Genomic DNA, 18,551 nt, shown 5'->3' with positions numbered 1-18,551 from the left:
TGGACTTCCACATAACAGCACACATCTATACGTAATATTTCTTTACCTTATTAAATGTTTCCCTCTACAGAGATTCCAAACCCAAGCTTACAAATCCTCTGCATTAAAACATTAACTGACTTCAAAATTTGTATTTAACTAGAAGATGATTCAGGAGTTTTATCAGGGTGAGTGGAGTGGAACAAGAACCATGTGGATTCCAACAAGATGAAAGAAAACCAAGAGAAATAACTCATTCTTACTAATGCTTGAAAAATTGTATGGACCACGGCTCATGCAAGAAGGGCTGGCTCTTCAGTTGGCTGCTTGTTCACCCCCATTTTTCAATCCTCCCACTCCACCTAATTTAACTAGCAATTTTTATAAATTAGCCAATAAATTATTGTAAAAAGGAGAATATACCTCCTGTCTCAATAAATGATAGCTGAAAATTTCCTAATGGGCCTGGTACGTGGGAAGAGGCTAGCTTTGTACAACGTGCTGCATGGTTTGTTATGCACAGCTTCTGCATCTCAGGAAGAGCCCAATGGGCAAATATAGCCCAAAAAATAATGGGAATGTACATGGTTGTTCTATCTCCCCCAATACTCCTGAGAGTAAGTGAAAATTAATCTTGCAAATGCTTTCACACAAGTTACCTTGTGTGTGAAAGCACATGAGTTCCTGAAAGGAATACATTAACCAAACTGAGAAAAGTCTTTCGTAAGTAAGAAAGACTAACAGAAGTGCTGGCAATTAGCTGCCTTTATTTTATCAGCAGACCAAATACTACTCCAATTCCACTCCACATGAGTTAGCAGCAGCAGAGCCCCTCCAAAAGCCCTGCCTTTTTCCACATCATTAATATCCCCCACGTCATGTGCCAACGCACAGCGACCATCGCAAGATAAACAACATTAATGCAACGCAGCAGCCACACTTAAAATACACATTTATTGTCAGATCAGCCCCACTCCCTGCTCGAGTCACAATCTAATCTGCCACAGCAGCTGCAGACAGTGCAAATGCCACAGGAGCCAAAGTGGAGCATGTCACAGGGCACTGACTTTTAGACTTACAACAGGCGCAGACATTGAAAAGTTTGCTGGAAGGTGGTTAGAGACATTTGTGTGATTGCTGCAAGGTACAGCTCCTCTGATTACATCACCAATCCCACACTCACTGAATTAAAACCTCCCATTTGCAACTAGGCAAGCAAGATTCAGCAGACTCCACAGAGTGCACAGTGGCAGTAAAGAAAACCTACAATTTTAGAGCCTCCTACCAGGACCAGATGTCACTCTCGAGAGATTTGCAAAAAGCATCTGCAATTAAGAGAAGGGATGAAAAGAATTACTACACCCCTCCTATTGATGTCAACTGGAGCCAGCTTAAATCTCCATGCACTGTCTGCAAGAGCTACTCCCACAATTCTTTATGAGCTTGTATTTTTCTGTTGTTTTTAGTAAGTGTATTTGTTTGAAAGTGACAGCAGCTCTGGGTTTGTACATGTGCTGAGGCTCCAAAACACAGGAGGGACATACTCCCCCAGGCAGGGATGGTATTGCATCACCTTGTCTCACTTCCAAGTGGCCTCAGCCATGACCACAGACCTCCCAAGTGAAACAATCACGTTCCAGTGCCAAGCACTCCCAGCACTTCATTGCTGCTCAGGGTCAGGTTTGAAAGCAGCGTGTCCCTATACCCTGAGCTCCTTTATTGTTCAGTGTATCGCTTTCCCTGAGCAGCCTCTCCTCTCAGCCTTGTTCTCAGGCCTTCACAACTGCTTCATTAGCTTCTCTCAAATAGAAATGGTTACAGTAATACAGCTGTTCACCCAGTCATCAAGCTGTGTCGACCTCCCAAGGTATGCAGCCAGTGCTGGCCAACAGATCACACAACACACAACGTGACCTAAGCCAGGCTCTGAGTTTTACCTCAGAGACAAAAATAATCTGTGGCTCAGGCAATTCCACTTCTCCTCATCATTGAACCCGTTCTCCACTTTCTTCCCCCAGAAAAATCTACTTTATTCCTGAGATGCCTCTTCTTTTGTTACTGAGATGCCTCTTCTCTGACTTTCTCACTCCTTTCAGTCCTTACCTAGCCCTTGGCACGTTCCTGAAATAATCATTCTCTTTTGAGGTGTGCTGGTAGAAAAAGATTAGAAAATAGGTTTGGAAGGAAGAAATCCCTACATACAACTGTATCATCACATAGCAAAGTGCAGCAACAACCATGAATGACTGGGGAAGGAGAACACACTCCTGCCAAATTCCCTAATACAATAAGAAAATGGTCTTTTCCTAGGTGTAAAGACAAATGACTTGTCAAAAACTGGAATTTCTGCCTAAAATCCTATTTTGGAACTTAATGAACTAGAAATGCCAATGTTCCCTGGAAAGAAAAGAAATGAGCCCCATCCTGAAACAGCATCAGTGTCCTCGCTTTGCTGCGCTAATCAGAACCACCCAGGCTCCATCGCCTCTTCAACCCTTCCTCCACCGTTCTGAAATACAAAGATATAGCACACTCAAATTTCATGTTCTTTCATTAGCAGGCAGGAACTGACAACAATTAAAATTGCTGTGCCATGAGTGATGCTTAAAAGGTCTAAAAAGTTATTTCATTTTCAACTGAAAGTAATGGGTGAATTTCAAATTGAGTGAAAAGAATATTACAATGCCAGCAGCCACTTCACAAAATGATGGCTGCCTCCAAACCTCTCACCAAAATTCACTATTCAATCTGTTAATGGATGTGTGTGTCAAAAGGAAACTGAACAACTGGCTCAGTAGCATTTGGGTAAGAAAACAACCTTCTCCAGACATTGTCCAACCCTGCAATCCACTTTCTGTCATCAGAAACTGTTTCTGCTGGGCTCTGCTTGGAGGATAGCACAACTAGGAGAGGAAGTGACCTGCATTAGAACAACAAATACACCTGGTGTGAAAGCAGTAACTTTAAAAGCCTTTCAGAAATGCAGAGTGTTATTTAGTAAATCATACACCACAAAGCTGCCCCCCAGAGCTGCATGTCATTTTGATAAATTAACTGGGAAAACTTGAAGCATAATAAAGTCAAAGGCAGACCCCAGACTACAGCAATCATGCTTGAATGCCACATAAAATACTTCCCACAGTAAAAGTGGTGCTTGCTACTGATTAACGTTTAAGATAATTTTGAACCTGATCAAGGTCAGCAGTTGCATAATGTGCTCAGGTTTCTCTGCATTTGGCTCACAATAGGATTGATACTGAAAGTGTAAATCTCTGGGGAACACCTGCCTCACACTGCCTGGGATTCAGCATCTCTGCAAGCTGGCTTGCCAAAGAAGGAGGGATAACTTTTTCAGGGAGAATTTAGGCAAAACACAGCATTTTGTTCCTGTGAATTTCTCCATAGACTAAATTAACACTGCACAACATGTGAGAGGCCAAGATGAGCTTGGTACCAATTTAACCTGGGGACAGAGGAAGATTGCTGCAAGGAGAGCACATGGCTCACCTACAAGTGCCCATAGTAGTTAGAAGCCCTCCATGCACAGCATCCTGTTTCTCTCCAGGGGCTGGTGAGCCCAGAACTTTTTGGGAGTCAGAGATTCACAAATCATCCAGCCCTTGTAAGGACACCTTCCCTTTGCTCTGACTTCATTTACTTTTAAATTGTATCACTTTTCTCTTACAAAGAAATCCTTCCACAAGTCCAGTTCTGATGCCACCTCCATCATGAATTTAACACAACTCCCCAGGTGCTGCTGGTGCTTGTCAACTTCCAAAACAATTTGTTCATGTCTGAGCAAGATTTCAGACCTCACTGCAGCAATGCCTCATGAACAGGGATGTGCTGCCATTCTCCACAATACCAAAAGGTGGGTGGGTGGCTGGGCACTTCTGCTGGAAGCCTCTCCAAGAGCACAACTGGTTTCCAGTGGCACATAAAGGCATCTCTAACTTCCTGGAAGATGGTATTGCCTTGCCTTCTGTTTTTCGCTATTTCTTCAGCAAAACCAATAAATAAAGCAGGTTACTCCGAGTCTAAAGGGAGCTGCCACAGCCAGCAGTTTCTCTTCCCATCCTTCTTTCCCCACTTGGATGCCAAGGGTGCAGCACAATGGGAGGCCATCGGAGGGGAGAACGGCCCCCACCTCCTCCAGCCCATTCCTGCTGGCACATTCCCACGCCCCCGGGCCCAGGAGGTGCCAAAGGAGCCAGCCATGCTCACGCACTGCCCTTTGTAAAAACATAACCCCAGGGAGGGGAAAAGAGAGCATTACTTTTCACAGAGAGTAAACACCGTTACTCAGTTTGATTTCCCAGGCATCCTGACTAATTCAGTCCTGGAGGAAGGAGGAAAAAAACACAGGATTTTTTTTTTTTCTTTTCTACCAACCTTTCTAAAAGAATCCAGTATTCCATCTGCCAGTTTTTCTTTGCCTAGGTAATACCTCTGACAGCAACACCATTAATCTTATATGAACCCCAGCAGTTCTTGCAAGGCCAGGCTGTAGGACTCTGCCCATCACAAGCAGCTGTACTTCAGACATGTAAGATGCATTCAAAACAGCACAGCCACTCTAAAGTCTACAAAGAATTCACTTCTCCTGATCAGCATCCTTGTTGGAGGCTGCTGAGCAACCTCACTCAGCTCCCCTCCTGAAGGCAGCCCCAATGTCTCCACCACACAACCTGGAGCCAGGCTCCTCTTGTGTTTGGCTCAGATGGGCTTTAAACTGGAGTCCCACTTATCTCATTTTTCCACTTGACTGTGCAGCGCAATCAAAAACTGCTCTGTTTTATTTTGCATTAGACTTTGGGCATTGCCTTCCAGCTTCTGGTACCATAAATTAAAAACCAGACGGGGAAAATAACCATCACAGCTCTCTGCAGAGCACTTGTGGCAGGCAGCTCTTAGTAGGCATTGAGTTTTATAGTGCTAATGTTCATTTTCTCTTTCCCAAACCCTCAAATAATGCACATTGCTCTGCTTTCCTCAAACTCCTCTCAAGAGTGCCGCCTCAACCTCTTTGACCACCACCCCTGCCCAGCAGACCCCACAGGCTCTCTGGGCAGCCCTAAATGGAAATGATCCTTCCCAGCCTCCAGATTTTAATTGCTTTTTGGTTCAAGGGTCCACACTGTGCTGTTTGCTTCATTTAAGCCAGTGCTTGCTCTCCTGTTCTGTGGACTTGAATGTTGTGGACAGTGAGCAATGCAAATCCTACCTGCTCCAGCTGGTCCTGTGCATCCTTTCTGCTGCTGGAGGCACCATCAGCACCTTCCTAAGGCAGCAACTTCCTTCCATTCCCCGTCACCCTCAGGCAGCAAAACAAGATCCTTGCCCCCATGCACTTACTGATATTGTAGAAGCAGCCAGGGAATAATGTGCTCTGACTCCATGATTCAGAATGCTGAACAGGTGCTTTATTAAAACTATACTATATTACACTAATACTGTATTAAAACTATACTAAACTACAATAAAGAAAAAGCCTTTACTGTCCCCTGACAGTCACAACACAGCTTTGAGTGATTGGCTAATCACTCAAAACAACTCTCACCCATGTCTAATTAACAAATCACTTTGGGTAAGCAATCTCCATAACACATTCCACATGTGCAAAACAACAGGAGCAGTGAATAGAGATAAGAATTGTTTTCTCTTCTTCTCTGAAGTTCTCACTGCTTTCTCCAGGAAAAATCCTGGGAGACAGAATTATGTCTCTGTTCAGAGAATGTGAATATCACATACAGAAACCATCCTCAGCCTCTAATTTACCTCTTCTTACACCAAAATTGACACCTGAGCATTGTGGCTTCTGGTTATCCACAAATATAAGCAAACCATCCCAAATATCCTTAGAGCACCTTCCAGTACCTACAGGGTGCTACAACAAAGCCAAGGGGGGACTTTTTCAAGAGCATGGAATTACAGGACAGTGGGGAATGGCTTAAACTGACAGAGGGTAGGTTTAGATTAGCTATAGAAAAGAAATCCTTCTAGCACAGCTTGCCCAGGGAAGCTATGGCTGACCCATCCCTGGAAGTGTCCAAGGCCAGGTTGGACAGGGTTTGGAGCAACCTGGGACAATGGAAGGTGTCCCTGCCCAGGGCAGGGGGTGGAGCTGGATGACCTTTTAGGTCCTTCCAGCCCAGAACATTCTGTGATCCTATAATGAATCTATGAAAATAGCTCTCTTATCTTTTTTTGGAAATATTTTCTTTTGGCCCTATGAGCCTTATGTGCAAGGAATATTTCCTTAACATAAATACCTATCCAAAGAAAGAAAACTGATTTTTTTTTTAAAAGTCACATGTGCCTCTGATTGCTTTTCTACCGCCTTGTTTTTCTGTAGCCTGGATGTCAAAGCACCTAGGAACTGAGCTTGATATATCTTCTCAGGTTTCCTGATGCTATTTGTGATAAAAAAAATAAACACAGGGGATTATTTACTCAAAAATTACTCAGGAAATGCCATTAATCTCTGGCTTCCAGCAGCGCTTTGCCCAGTTTAGATTTTTGCAACGGTTCTTGGTCACAACTGAGGCTGTCTCAAACACCTGACACAGCATGAGCACAGCCAGCAGCTTCCTGAATTTTGATTTAATGCTGCCAAATGAACTAGTAAGAAGGGTGGGAGGAGAAAAAAGAAACCAAACAAACAACAAAAAAGTGAAATTAATCCGCCCAGAGTCACAAAAACTCCCTTCTTGTGCACTTTTAAAACAAAAAAAGCGCCCATACTCGGGTTTCTGTTCCCCAGCCCCTCAGCTGGGGTTGGATACACAAATGCCTTTCAAGCTAGGATTTTTCTGCAGGGGAAATTGTTGCCTGCCCAATCCCCAGGCAGGGGTGCTGCTGGCCAGCCCCCGGCCCGTGAATCGGCGTCTGTGCCCCCAAATCAATAGCGGTCTGTGCACATGCAGAGCTGTGTCAGTGCAGGCCCAGCCTGGCCAGCCTCAATGCTCTGCTTCACTCCCCACTGAGCCCTGAGCAGGGTAAAACAAACCCTGGTTCAGGCAGGGAGGAGGGTGGAAGGCACTACACAAATTGCTGCACTGCTGGAGCATCCTTGGCAGTGACAAGGGCTGTTTCTCCAGGGTTATCTCATTTGGAGAAACCCAGTTTGCAGAGATCTCAGCCAGCACAATCAGCAAGCTGTGCCTAATATTATAGATCTGGATCTGCTGCTCTGCTTCAGAAAGGTCAGTGCTATATGGTGTGCCACAATGAGCTCATTGTTCTGCTATTGAGTAGGGGCCACGCTTTAATTTTGGTATTGATGAAATAATGAAAGAACCATTTCCATAGGAAACCACAAGAATTAATCAACCAGAACACAAGGACCCTCATAACCTGCTTTCAACCAGAGAATTCACTTTGAACTCAAGGACATTAATTCTGGTTCCTGGAGCACCACACCTCTGACAAAACAACCCTATTTTGGGTCTGCATGCAGAGAAAGGCAGCCATGCTCTGCATGCACATTGCTGTGCATGAGCTCACATTCATTTATTTATTAACATGCATCCCCTCCCCAAGCACACTCCTTAAAGGTCTTCCAGCCACACATTGAAGTCAACAGGTCTTATCTTTGCTACCTGCCTGGTGGATTAGGTACAAACCTTTCTGTCAGACAGAAGCCAAGTAACCATGACTACATGTAGAAACAGGTCTGCAGCCTTCAGACTTTTCCACCAATCTGAACAAGGCTGCTCTGGTTTATAACTTTTAAATTGCATTGCTCTCCAAGTCTCAAGTGTAATTAATTTACAGATATGACCTTCATTTCATCTGAAAACAATTTAAAAATATTTTTAAGGCAAATGTCACGTGAGCCTCAGGATGAAAGGATGTCTCAGCCCGTTCCCCTAAGAAAGCAAAAACACTCCTCTCAAATATTTTTGAGCACAAGTTTCACTTTTGCTTTCAGAGATCCTACTCCCCCATGTAATAATCATTGCCCCAGGACTCCTCTGCCTTGGAGATGGTGAGAGGAACAGCAGAAACAGCTGAACTCTACCAGCAGCAGAACAATCTTGTTCTTCTCTTCAGCCACAGGTGAAGCCTCTGAAAGGTCTGAAGTAAAAACACATTCATGCTCTTGAAAACAAAAATGGATGGAGATCACTTCTACTTGTTCCAAATAACACAGAATGCTGAGTGCTGTGGTGCTGGAGCAACACACAAAATAAGGCAGCTAAGTCAGGATTTGAAGGCTGACTTGGCTTAAGCTTGGCTTAAGCCACTGAATAGAAAAATATTATCTTTAATAGGCTTTACTGAATCCCAGCCACATTATTCATCCACAGAGTTTGGGCTCATAGCTCTAAACCTCTTTAGCAGCAGCAAGATCCCTGTATTTGAGCAACAGCTTTAAAAAGCCAACATTTGTTTGGGCTTACAAACATACTTAAGCCTGTTCTTCAAACAGCAGTTGATGAAAACAGTGCTTCTCAATTAAACCAGCATATATTAACATTTAATAATTTCCTCTCCCTCCTTTGGCTCAGTCTCAGGGTGACAACCAGGCCACAAAGACATCAGCCAGCTCCTGATGCCTCAGGTGCAGGGGAGGTGTAGAAAAGCACCTGCCTTCTGCTGGAGCCAGGTTCAGCCAGGACAGAGGGAATTCTGTGTCCCCCAGCAGTGGGATGTCACCTGCCTTAGCACAGGCTGACCTCTGATGCCCTGAAATGCACAAAGCTGGCTGTCACACTTGGAAAACCAGAACTGGCACAAGAGGCATTAAGACATTCCTGGCAGGTAATGAGGTGCTGGAGCAAAAGCCCTCCAGACACAGAAATTACTCATTTCTACTCCATCAGGTCATGGGAACATGGCAAAGCTAGGATGTACAACTGGAAAACAGCAAACAAAAATCCAGTCTGTGATGTGCTTTAAATCATGCCTCACACATTAAAATACAAGTGTACATTTGGCTTTTCCTTTTCCCAGTGAAGAGCTTCAACTCCAGCCCCAGTGTTGCCCCTGGTTCACTGCTGTCTGCAGAACAAAGATGCTGCAGTGTGCAGTACCAGAAATGCTCCCACAGCATCAAGTGACTGAAAGGAAGAGGTTTTTCAGGAGAAAAAGGGAGTAACATGTTTATTGTATAATGACACAGTGTATATACACTGAAGAAAAAAGAAAGAAAACAGCACTTCAGTTCTTTCTCCTAAAGTCAAGGAGGACAGAAACCCTCTCTCCATCAAAGTGAGTAGCCTTGCTTTCCAGACAGCACCAAAAGCTGCTGCCACTGAAAAACACAGGCTTGTAGATGACCAGAATATATCTTGTTCTCCAGGAAAAGAGAGTGTCAAAGTTTTAAGGCCTTGTTGAGAGCCATGAGATCACATTCTCCCTTTCCTTTAAACTATCAGGAGAACTGTAAACCTGATGGAAAGTGTCATCTAAAAAAAAAAACAAACCAAAGGCTTGCAGACATCAAAAGCAGTGCAATGCAAACTTAAATATTTGCTTCCTAGAAGCAGCCATATAACAAGGTAAGGAAACACACCTATGAGTTGCAAAATAAACTCGTAACTGCACCATTTACAGTTCTGTCCCTGAGCTCCTGTATTTCAATATATAACCCAGAAAGATAATCTCCATATGCTTTCTCTTCAGAACCTAACAAAAAAAGTCAGAGCTAAATGAATGCATTTTATAGCCATTTACTGAGTTATTTCCTATCTTATATTGCAGATTTTCTGGAAGCGGTGCTTCCCCATTCCAGCTCAATCAGGGAGGTTGCTGGCCTAGAGCCCCAAAATCTCCATAACCATTATAACAACAAAGAGGGAAGATTTTGGCCAACTGGCACAACTGTTCACCACACAAATGGGACATGAAGTTATTAATGAAAATTAAGAAACAACACAAAATTAGAGAGAGCAATGCCTTGTCCCCAGTTAAGTCAATAGCCATTTTAAAACTGACAATGGTGAGATAAGAACACAAGTAATTGCAATTAAGTACTTTTTTCCTTTTTGAAGTTCAGGCTACAATATATTAATTTACTGTTCATCTGACAGGCCAATCTGGCTGAAATTTATTTAATGAGAAGAATAAGAGGGAGAAACAAATGAGGCAGGACAGCAGCAGAAGGTTCATGGTGGGTTGAAAAGAAGAGAGAAATGCAGGGATGTGATTATTTCTCCATATGTCTGCAAGAACTGAACTTGAGCAAAACTAAAGATTTCACAGAGCTGACGGAGCCATAAGATGGGAAGCAGTTTGTTCCCCCAAATAAAATCAGATCAGGTGGATTTAGTATGGAGGTTTTCCCAGGATCTCAGGGGACAGAGATGAAGTCAGGCAGTAAAAAGGCTGTCCAGCATGCAAGGAGACTTCTTCCCTATCCAACACTCCACATCCCCTGGATGGAAATATCCCAGGGCAGGAAAAGCAGGGACAGCTGTACCCACGTGTACAGCACCCTGCTCCAGGCACCTTTCCCTGCACCCACATCAGCTAAGGAAGCTCAGCACTGCCAAGGGACCTGGACAATGAAACAGAGCAGAACCCAGGCCCCAACATCCACAGCACATGCATTTGGGAATTTCAGAGCAGATCCAGCCCAGTCCTGTGGATTAAAGGCTTCTGAGAGAGCTTTAGTTGCTCTCAACTAAAGCTGATTTGGAGTGCACCATCCAGTGGAGTTCCAGCCCAAAGAAAGTACCTGAGTACAGGTACCCGGAGGCAGCACCACAGCAGAAACTTAAACTCAGTAAGTGGGGACAGCAAAGTCTCTTCAAAAACACCCTCCAGATGTGATGTGACCAAGAATAGTGACAAGGAATAACTTATCCCTAGGAAAAAGCACAGATGCATCACAGGGAAGCCTAACTGCAACATGCTGCCCAGGGCTGACCTGTCCCAAAAACAAATGCAGCTGCATAAAACTGGCTGTAACTTTTAATTCCAATGGAGAATGCCCTATTCACAGCCATGTGAATAGTGCCAGCCTGGGCAGATGATGGCACGTAGCAATCAGCAGACTGCACATGCATCCCTGTACAAGCAACCACAGTCATTTACCAGCTTGGACACTGCAGTGGCAAGCACTTTCCATTTGGAGGAGTCCAGAATATACCAAAATTTGTTCTTTTCTTCTGCAGTGTTGAGCTGGGTTACAATAACAGCCAGAGCTGCACCAACTCCTTTTACTCTCAGATAATGTGCCCTGCACTGCTGTATCAGAAATGGATGTGCTATTCAGCTCTTGGATTTATTCAGGTAATATCAATTCAAGCTGATTGCAACCTATTGAAAGGGCAACTGCTGGACACACATTTAAATTAAACTATCTGTTGTGACACAGTGATAAATTTAGACTGGCTCCAGGACCAGTGTTTTCTCCATATGTCACTTCACAGCAATGCTCTGTGCCACTGAAAACCTCTTAAATGGCTGTTGTGTCACTTTTCCCCCAAACTTAGCCTTTTGAAGAGCACTGGAAAATCCTACAGAGGTGAGAGGAGTGTTGCTAACACTGCCTGGACATGCAGAGCAATTGCTGCTGGCTTATCTTCCACTTTCCCTGCCCCAGTCAGAACCGTACCCACCATTTTCCTGTAAACACACACACACAATAAAAAGTAACAAAACCAAAAAAAGGGCACAAAATTTGCTACAAAAACAATACCTACACAAACTCTGGATGGTTTGCAAGGCTGCCCATTTAATAAAGTGAGCACCAGAGGCTCAGAGAGTTCCTGGGGATTTGCAAAGTGCTGCTTGTTCTCCATCTGTGCAGTAGACAGCTGACATCACATGGGTGATTTTGGGGAGGCAGTGTGCTGAATTTTCACCCTTCTGTGACTCAGGTATGAACACCCTAGAAATTAATTTATCCTTAGACATTTGTCCCAAAAGGCAAATTGTTTTCCCCCTGTGAAGCTCACAGAGCTACCAGAACACCACGTAAATGAATGTTCTCCATTATGAGGGCAACTAACCCCATGAAAAAAAAAATAAATAAACCAACACAAAACCTGCACCTTACATTTCCTGCATGTGTTTTCACATATGCTACTGCTCTGCATGTTTAAGCAGCAAATAAATCAGTTCCTCAAACTAAGGTTTCAATGCAGGAATACCCTAATTGGGAATTTAATCCATTTGTGGTCTGTGCAATCAAAAATGTGTAAGAAAAGCTGCAGTTTCTTGATTCCCCAGGTTTGCTCCTCTTGGGAGCCAGCAACACACAGCAGTGAGGAATGTGGCAGCCAGGAATGCCAGGATGCTACCTGGCAGTATTTTGTGAGCAAGGCAAACAGACACTTCTGCTTGCTCCTTTATCAGTCTGACCAGCTCAAAAATCACATAGTTATAGGAGAAAAGAGGATGACCTTGTGAAACTTTCCATCATACCAGCTCAGAAGTGGACAAAACTCAAAACACCCCCTATGAGATGTTTTGGATGATAGTTGGATGCAATTTTACCTTTCACGCTGGAAGTTCACAGGGGATTTTCACTCTAAAGATTTCTGATACCTGCACACTGCTGGTGCAAGAGAACATGTGTGTCAATGCTGTGCCCACAAAACAGCAGAGCACTATGTGCAACCAGACACAGAAATTACAAGAACACACAGTAAGTAAGGAAATATATAATTTCAGGTTGCATTGAAAATATATTTAGCAACAGAGTACTAGATGGGAAAATCTTCCTTGCAGCAGAGTAGATGAAATGTTCATGCAGTGATGCATAAGAGATAAGGACAGTTATTGCCTGTTTTCCATAAGACCAGAGTCCTTGCTCTGGCATTATCACCTCAGCCAACCTTTCCTCCCAGCTGGCAGAACACTTAACCCCAGGGAGGTTTCCCAACAAAGAGGGGAGCAATAACAAACACAGAATATTTTGTAGGAGGTGCAGTGCAGTAGGGGAATGAGACCCACCCACAATCAGGCTTTTCTCAGCTGTGATTTGTCTGTGGAAGGTAAAGCAAACAAATGAGCCATCCCTGCCATGCTGCATCTCCTGCAGCAGCCCCGAGGGGTGGCCTCTCCACAGCAACGTGAGGCTCCATCCTTGGGCAGCCTCCTTGGGATCATCAGGGGCAAGGGAAGTCACTGCTGCCTTTAATTCCTGCTGGGCACAACGAGGATCAAACAGGCAGTGACAGGCTCACATGTGGGGTTTGTTATCTCCGCAGAGATTCTCCACATCGTGCCTGAAAAATTATCCTCAGGACAGTCAGCCTTGCCAGGGTCTCTCAAATGTGTTTTTCTGCCTAAACAACCCAGGTCTGCAATGGAGCAGGAGGAATACCCTTGGCCTGAAGACTCCTCCAAATCCCAGAGATTTCCCCTTATGGCTGAACAGTGTGCAAACACAAAGCCAGAAAGGAACCACTTGGTCAGAAGCAAGGACATCCCTCTGGCTGTCCTGGATGGCTGTGAGGGGGCTCAGAGACCTCAGAGCCCAAGACCCCTGTGCCTTCGATTATGACCCATGGAAAAAATTACCAACCTTATATGAGGAATTACAAGCCCCAAGAGTTTAAGTAGAATGACAGTTAGTTTGTCACAGGATGAAAAGTAGAATTTTGGGGTTTTTAGAATGGGGGCTCAGGGTCCCAAGATGGAGGAATTTGGGCATGACTTGTTCTTCTTTCTCCTTCTTCCTAGCCTCCATCTTTTGGGTGATGGTGGCACTTTTGGATTGGTTTAAGGTAGAAACACACCGTCTAACATAGGTGATAGGTATTGGAAAATAATTGTAAAAAAAGTACATGTAGTTTTAAGTATAAAAAGGCAACACCACCCTGAAGGTGGGCAGTGTGCCACTGACTGACCTGCTGAATGGACCTCAGCAGGCCAGGAAAAGAATGTTATAGATAACAAATAAACCACCTTGAAAACCAGAACAGAAGAATCTTGACTCCTTCATTTGCTGGGCTGGGAAAAGACTCTCTGACACATCTCAGGGTCAGCCAGGACCACAGAGACCCCCGAGACCACTTCTGAATACTTTTTGAAAACCATCATGCAGATGAGTTCCAAGAAGGAAGAGGACCCCACTGTGCCCTCTGCAGCTGCCAAGTGAGAGAAAGCAAAGCTCAGGTGGCAAAAGCAGCATCCACCACACAGCACAGCCAGGATATTCACACAGCCAAGCCCTGCGGATAAGACCTCACAGGAATGTCTCCTAAACATCACATTGGCTTTGCCACGGAGCAAAGGGAGCACCTTCTTGCCCTGGCATTAGGCAACAGCAGCACCTGGGCTTTGCCCATGGGGAAAGATTCCATCCGGAGATGAGAGCTCAAAGCATCGTTACCTCTGTGCTGGAAGGAGTGGGAAAGCCCTTCTGGAGCTCCCCAAGGGGTTGCTCCAGCACTGTGGCTTGCAAAGAGCAGCCCAGCCCATTGGCTTCCCCCTGGCTGCTCTCATGAGCTCTTTGTCTCCCATAACTAAATACAGGAACTGTGCACAGAGCTGTTGAGTTGGCTTCCTGCTCTCTAAATTAGTAAAGGAGTAAAACCAACAAGCCAGTCACTTAGGGAGAAAAATGCCCTTTATACAGTCAGTTAGGGAGAAAAATAACCTCTGAACTTTGAGGGACACAGCTAGATGCTGCACAAGACAGTGTCCTACAAGTTCTGAGGGCCCACATGGTCCCTCAGCTGTTTATCATCAGCTTCTGGCAGCAAACAGTCCCTGGGTGTTGTGTTGCTTCAGGGCATCTCATCTCTGTTTTGCACTCTCCTCACTTCACTTTGCCCTTTCTCTATGCCTTACCCCCCATAACTTTTGTTTTTTCTCTCCTTCTTCCTTCCCTCTACCAGGTAATGCATTTTCCTCACCCAAACCCTACTTTCTGCACATTAGGAACACAGGAGCAGCTCCCTGTTATGCTGTATTTACTTTAATTATATTGTTTAGCAACCAGATGTCTTTGTGAGCTCTGAATTCTTCCATGCAGACTATATTCCTTGAAAATCAAGGGAGAAAAAGTTGCAACTCCAGCTCAAGGAACTCAATCTTTTTCCATTGGTAGGTGCTGATTAAACACCTCCTTACTAAGGAAGCCTCCAAATAAACACATGAGTACATTTATTTTCATTGCTTATGGGGACATCTCAGTGAAAATAGGATTTGGAGAAGAAACTACAGCCTAAGATTTCAGTGCTACACCACAGAGTTGCCACGGCCAATGATCCTAACAGCTACCACAGGGAAGGGAACTGCTACATGTAATCAAAAACTACCACTGAACACTGAATCTTTAAGTTAACTGAATATTGACCACATTTTTAATGCTGTCATTAAACCTCTTGAAGGTACAGCAATATCATTCCTCAGCTTCTGGACAGCACCTGCTGCCAGGGAGGTGATCTGCAGAGGGATTACCTCCACAGCAGCAGCTTCCAGGTAGGAAGAAGGTACCCCTGAGCCCATTGAAGGGGAAAAAGTCCCTCACCTGATTTGGGTAACAGTCACAGGCTACATAAACTCCCACCTGATGCACTCCACAGCTTCACACCTGAGCTGAGCCTTTGGATGTTCCCACTGCATTGTTGCTCTCACAAAAAAAATGTCTACTTTTATTCAGAGGTCATACCCTGATGGCCTCAGTTCAATTTCTTCAAGAGTTACTCTGTGCTTCCCTGGTTAAAAAATGAAGGTAATTCTAGGATCCAGCCTCAGACATGGCCAGGAGCAGCAGCTCTTTCTGCCCAGAAGGGATCAGAGTGGTTCTGGGCTGGGATCAGCCATGCCATGGGCACATGGAGGGATCAGAGTGGTTCTGGGCAGGATCAGCCATGCCATGGGCACATGGAGGGATCAGAGTGGTTCTGGGCAGGGATCAGCCATGCCATGGGCAGATGGAAGGATCAGAGTGGTTCTAGGCAGGATCAGCCATGCCATGGGCACATGGACAGGATCAGAGTGGTTCTGGGCTGGGATCAACCATGCCATGGGCAGATGGAAGGATCAGAGTGGTTCTAGGCAGGATCAGCCATGCCATGGGCACATGGACAGGATCAGAGTGGTTCTGGGCAGGATCAGCCATGCCATGGGCACATGAATGGATCAGAGTGGTTCTGGGCAGGGATCAGCCATGCCATGGGCACATGGACAGGATCAGAGTGGTTCTGGGCAGGATCAGCCATGCCATGGGCACATGGAGGGATCAGAGTTGTTCTGGGCTGGGATCAGCCATGCCATGGGCACATGGAGGGATCAGAGTGGTTCTGGGCAGGATCAGCCATGCCATGGGCACATGAATGGATCAGAGTGGTTCTGGGCTGGGATCAGCCATGCCATGGGCACATGGAGGGATCAGAGTGGTTCTGGGCAGGATCAGCCATGCCATGGGCACATGGAGGGATCAGAGTGGTTCTGGGCTGGGATCAGCCATGCCATGGGCACATGAATGGATCAGAGTGGTTCTGGGCTGGGATCAGCCATGCCATGGGCAGATGGAAGGATCAGAGTGGTTCTGGGCAGGATCAGCCATGCCATGGGCACATGGAGGGATCAGAGTGGTTCTGGGCTGGGATCAGCCATGCCATGGGCACATGGAGGGATCAGAGTGGTTCTGGGCAGGGATCAGCCATGCCATGGGCAGATGGAAGGATCAGAGTGGTTCTGGGCTGGGATCAGCCATGCCATGGGCAGATGGAAGGATCAGAGTGGTTCTGGGCAGGATCAGCCATGCCATGGGCACATGGACAGGATCAGAGTGGTTCTGGGCAGGGATCAGCCATGCCATGGGCAGATGGAAGGATCAGAGTGGTTCTGGGCTGGGATCAGCCATGCCATGGGCACATGGAAGGATCAGAGTGGTTCTGGGCAGGATCAGCCATGCCATGGGCACATGAATGGATCAGAGTGGTTCTGGGCTGGGATCAGCCATGCCATGGGCAGATGGAAGGATCAGAGTGGTTCTGGGCAGGGATCAGCCATGCCATGGGCAGATGGAAGGATCAGAGTGGTTCTGGGCTGGGATCAGCCATGCCATGGGCAGATGGAAGGATCAGAGTGGTTCTGGGCAGGGATCAGCCATGCCATGGGCACATGGGGGGTCAGAGAGTGAAGCATCCTCCATGCACCAGCCATGAGCCAGGCAGCCTTTGCTCACCAGCAGAAACAGGCAATGCAGGGCCTTAAGACACAACAGACTTGGAATAAACTGGGAAGAGAGGGGAAGGCACCCAGCTGAAGGGATGATCAAAGGAAGAGGCAGCAAAGATGACAACTGCAGCTGTGTGAGCACATCAACCCCTCCTGCAGATCTTGGCTACCAAGTCCAGCACAGCTCCCTGCAGTTGCTTCATCAGGAAGGTTATTTACCAAACCAGGGAATAACACATCACATGCAATGTAATTTACTGCACAATTTCACAGCTGGTCTAGAAAACCTCATCCTGGTGTCACTGTGATTACCAGCCACAACCTCTGTGTCTGTCTTTTGAGCTGGATGTTTTGTGCTGCTTCATCCATAACCATAGCACAGGACAAATCAGTTGGCTCCTTTTTTTGTTTTAAATCCCAAAAGATTTAAAAGAGAAAAGGACCCCTCCCCATAATTAAATAAATCAACTTACAGCATGTTTATTAAATTACATCACATAATGATGCCCTTTTTTTTTTTTAGAACAGAAGGTAAAATAAACACGACCTACAATTGTTGGGCAATCTCTTCCCTACCTGGAGGTTTTCACAAGGCAGATACACACACCCATCAGCAAGGATTCACTAACAGGTCAAAGAAATACACCAGATCAATGAACATGGATTTCCAGGGTTCTTTCTTGGCTGGCACAAGCCCTGTTCCCCATTTTCCAGCCATCCAAGGAAGAGCAGCAGAGGGCTGGAAAGCACTGCTTTAATTATCACCATAAGTCTCTCAGGCAAGGTGCTTGAGATCTTTAGCTGCTCTAAACACTCCTGTGATAACAGGTAAGGAATCTGCTGAAAGAAGGGGTTTTGAGGGAAATTCAGGGGTGTGGAGGTGAGGCTGGGGAGCACAGAGCTCCAAAACCAGCCCAAATGGCAACAAGAGAGCACATGGAAAACCTGAGCTGGCTTCATCCTGTTCTGATGAAGGTGCACCAGGGATGTGTTTGGAGCAGGCACCATCATTCATCTCTCCATATTTCTCAGCATCCTCCACCAGTCCCTAGCAGCTCACAGAGCAGAACCTCCTCAGCCACAGGTTGTTTCTCTGCCTTTAATGACTCCTTGTGGAATTTTCTTCCACAAACGTGTTCCTCACTGTATTTTAAAACATGTCAAAGATTTTAGTAGTGTTTAAATGAACTTGGGAACTTGGGCTTAAAGCTGTCACCACCATAAAAAAGTGATTAATTCCAGCAGTGGGTTGTGCCTACTCCTGTTAGAGATTAATTTGGCTCCCCCCACCCAATGCACACAGACAAGCCAGCTTCCCTTGAAGAGGAGGCTGGAGTGGTTTGGGCTGGACTGGTGACTGGTCCCACGTTTGGGACCAATTCCCCACTCGTGGCAAAAGCATCACAGCAGATTCTAGCCTCCTCCTGCTCCCCTCTCGCAGCTTTTCACCCCTGGAAACTACAGGGCTTTCCCAGGTT

At 45.6% G+C, this 18,551-nt stretch overlaps 1 protein-coding gene across 1 annotated transcript in view; it reads right to left on the bottom strand.

The window, feature by feature from the left end:
* Positions 1-5,444, bottom strand: part of ERBB4 (erb-b2 receptor tyrosine kinase 4) — a 483,510-nt gene extending 478,066 nt beyond the window's left edge. Inside the window, exon 1 of the mRNA XM_058809969.1 lies at positions 5,335-5,444. Coding sequence (XP_058665952.1) covers position 5,335 — 1 coding nt within the window. The 5' untranslated portion in view covers positions 5,336-5,444. The remainder of the gene's footprint in view (positions 1-5,334) is intronic.
* Positions 5,445-18,551: the final 13,107 nt, after the last annotated feature.

The sequence above is a fragment of the Ammospiza caudacuta genome, chromosome 8, assembly GCF_027887145.1.
Source record: "Ammospiza caudacuta isolate bAmmCau1 chromosome 8, bAmmCau1.pri, whole genome shotgun sequence".
Classification (NCBI taxonomy): Eukaryota; Metazoa; Chordata; class Aves; order Passeriformes; family Passerellidae; genus Ammospiza; species Ammospiza caudacuta.
This window is presented reverse-complemented; position numbering and strand designations above follow the sequence as displayed.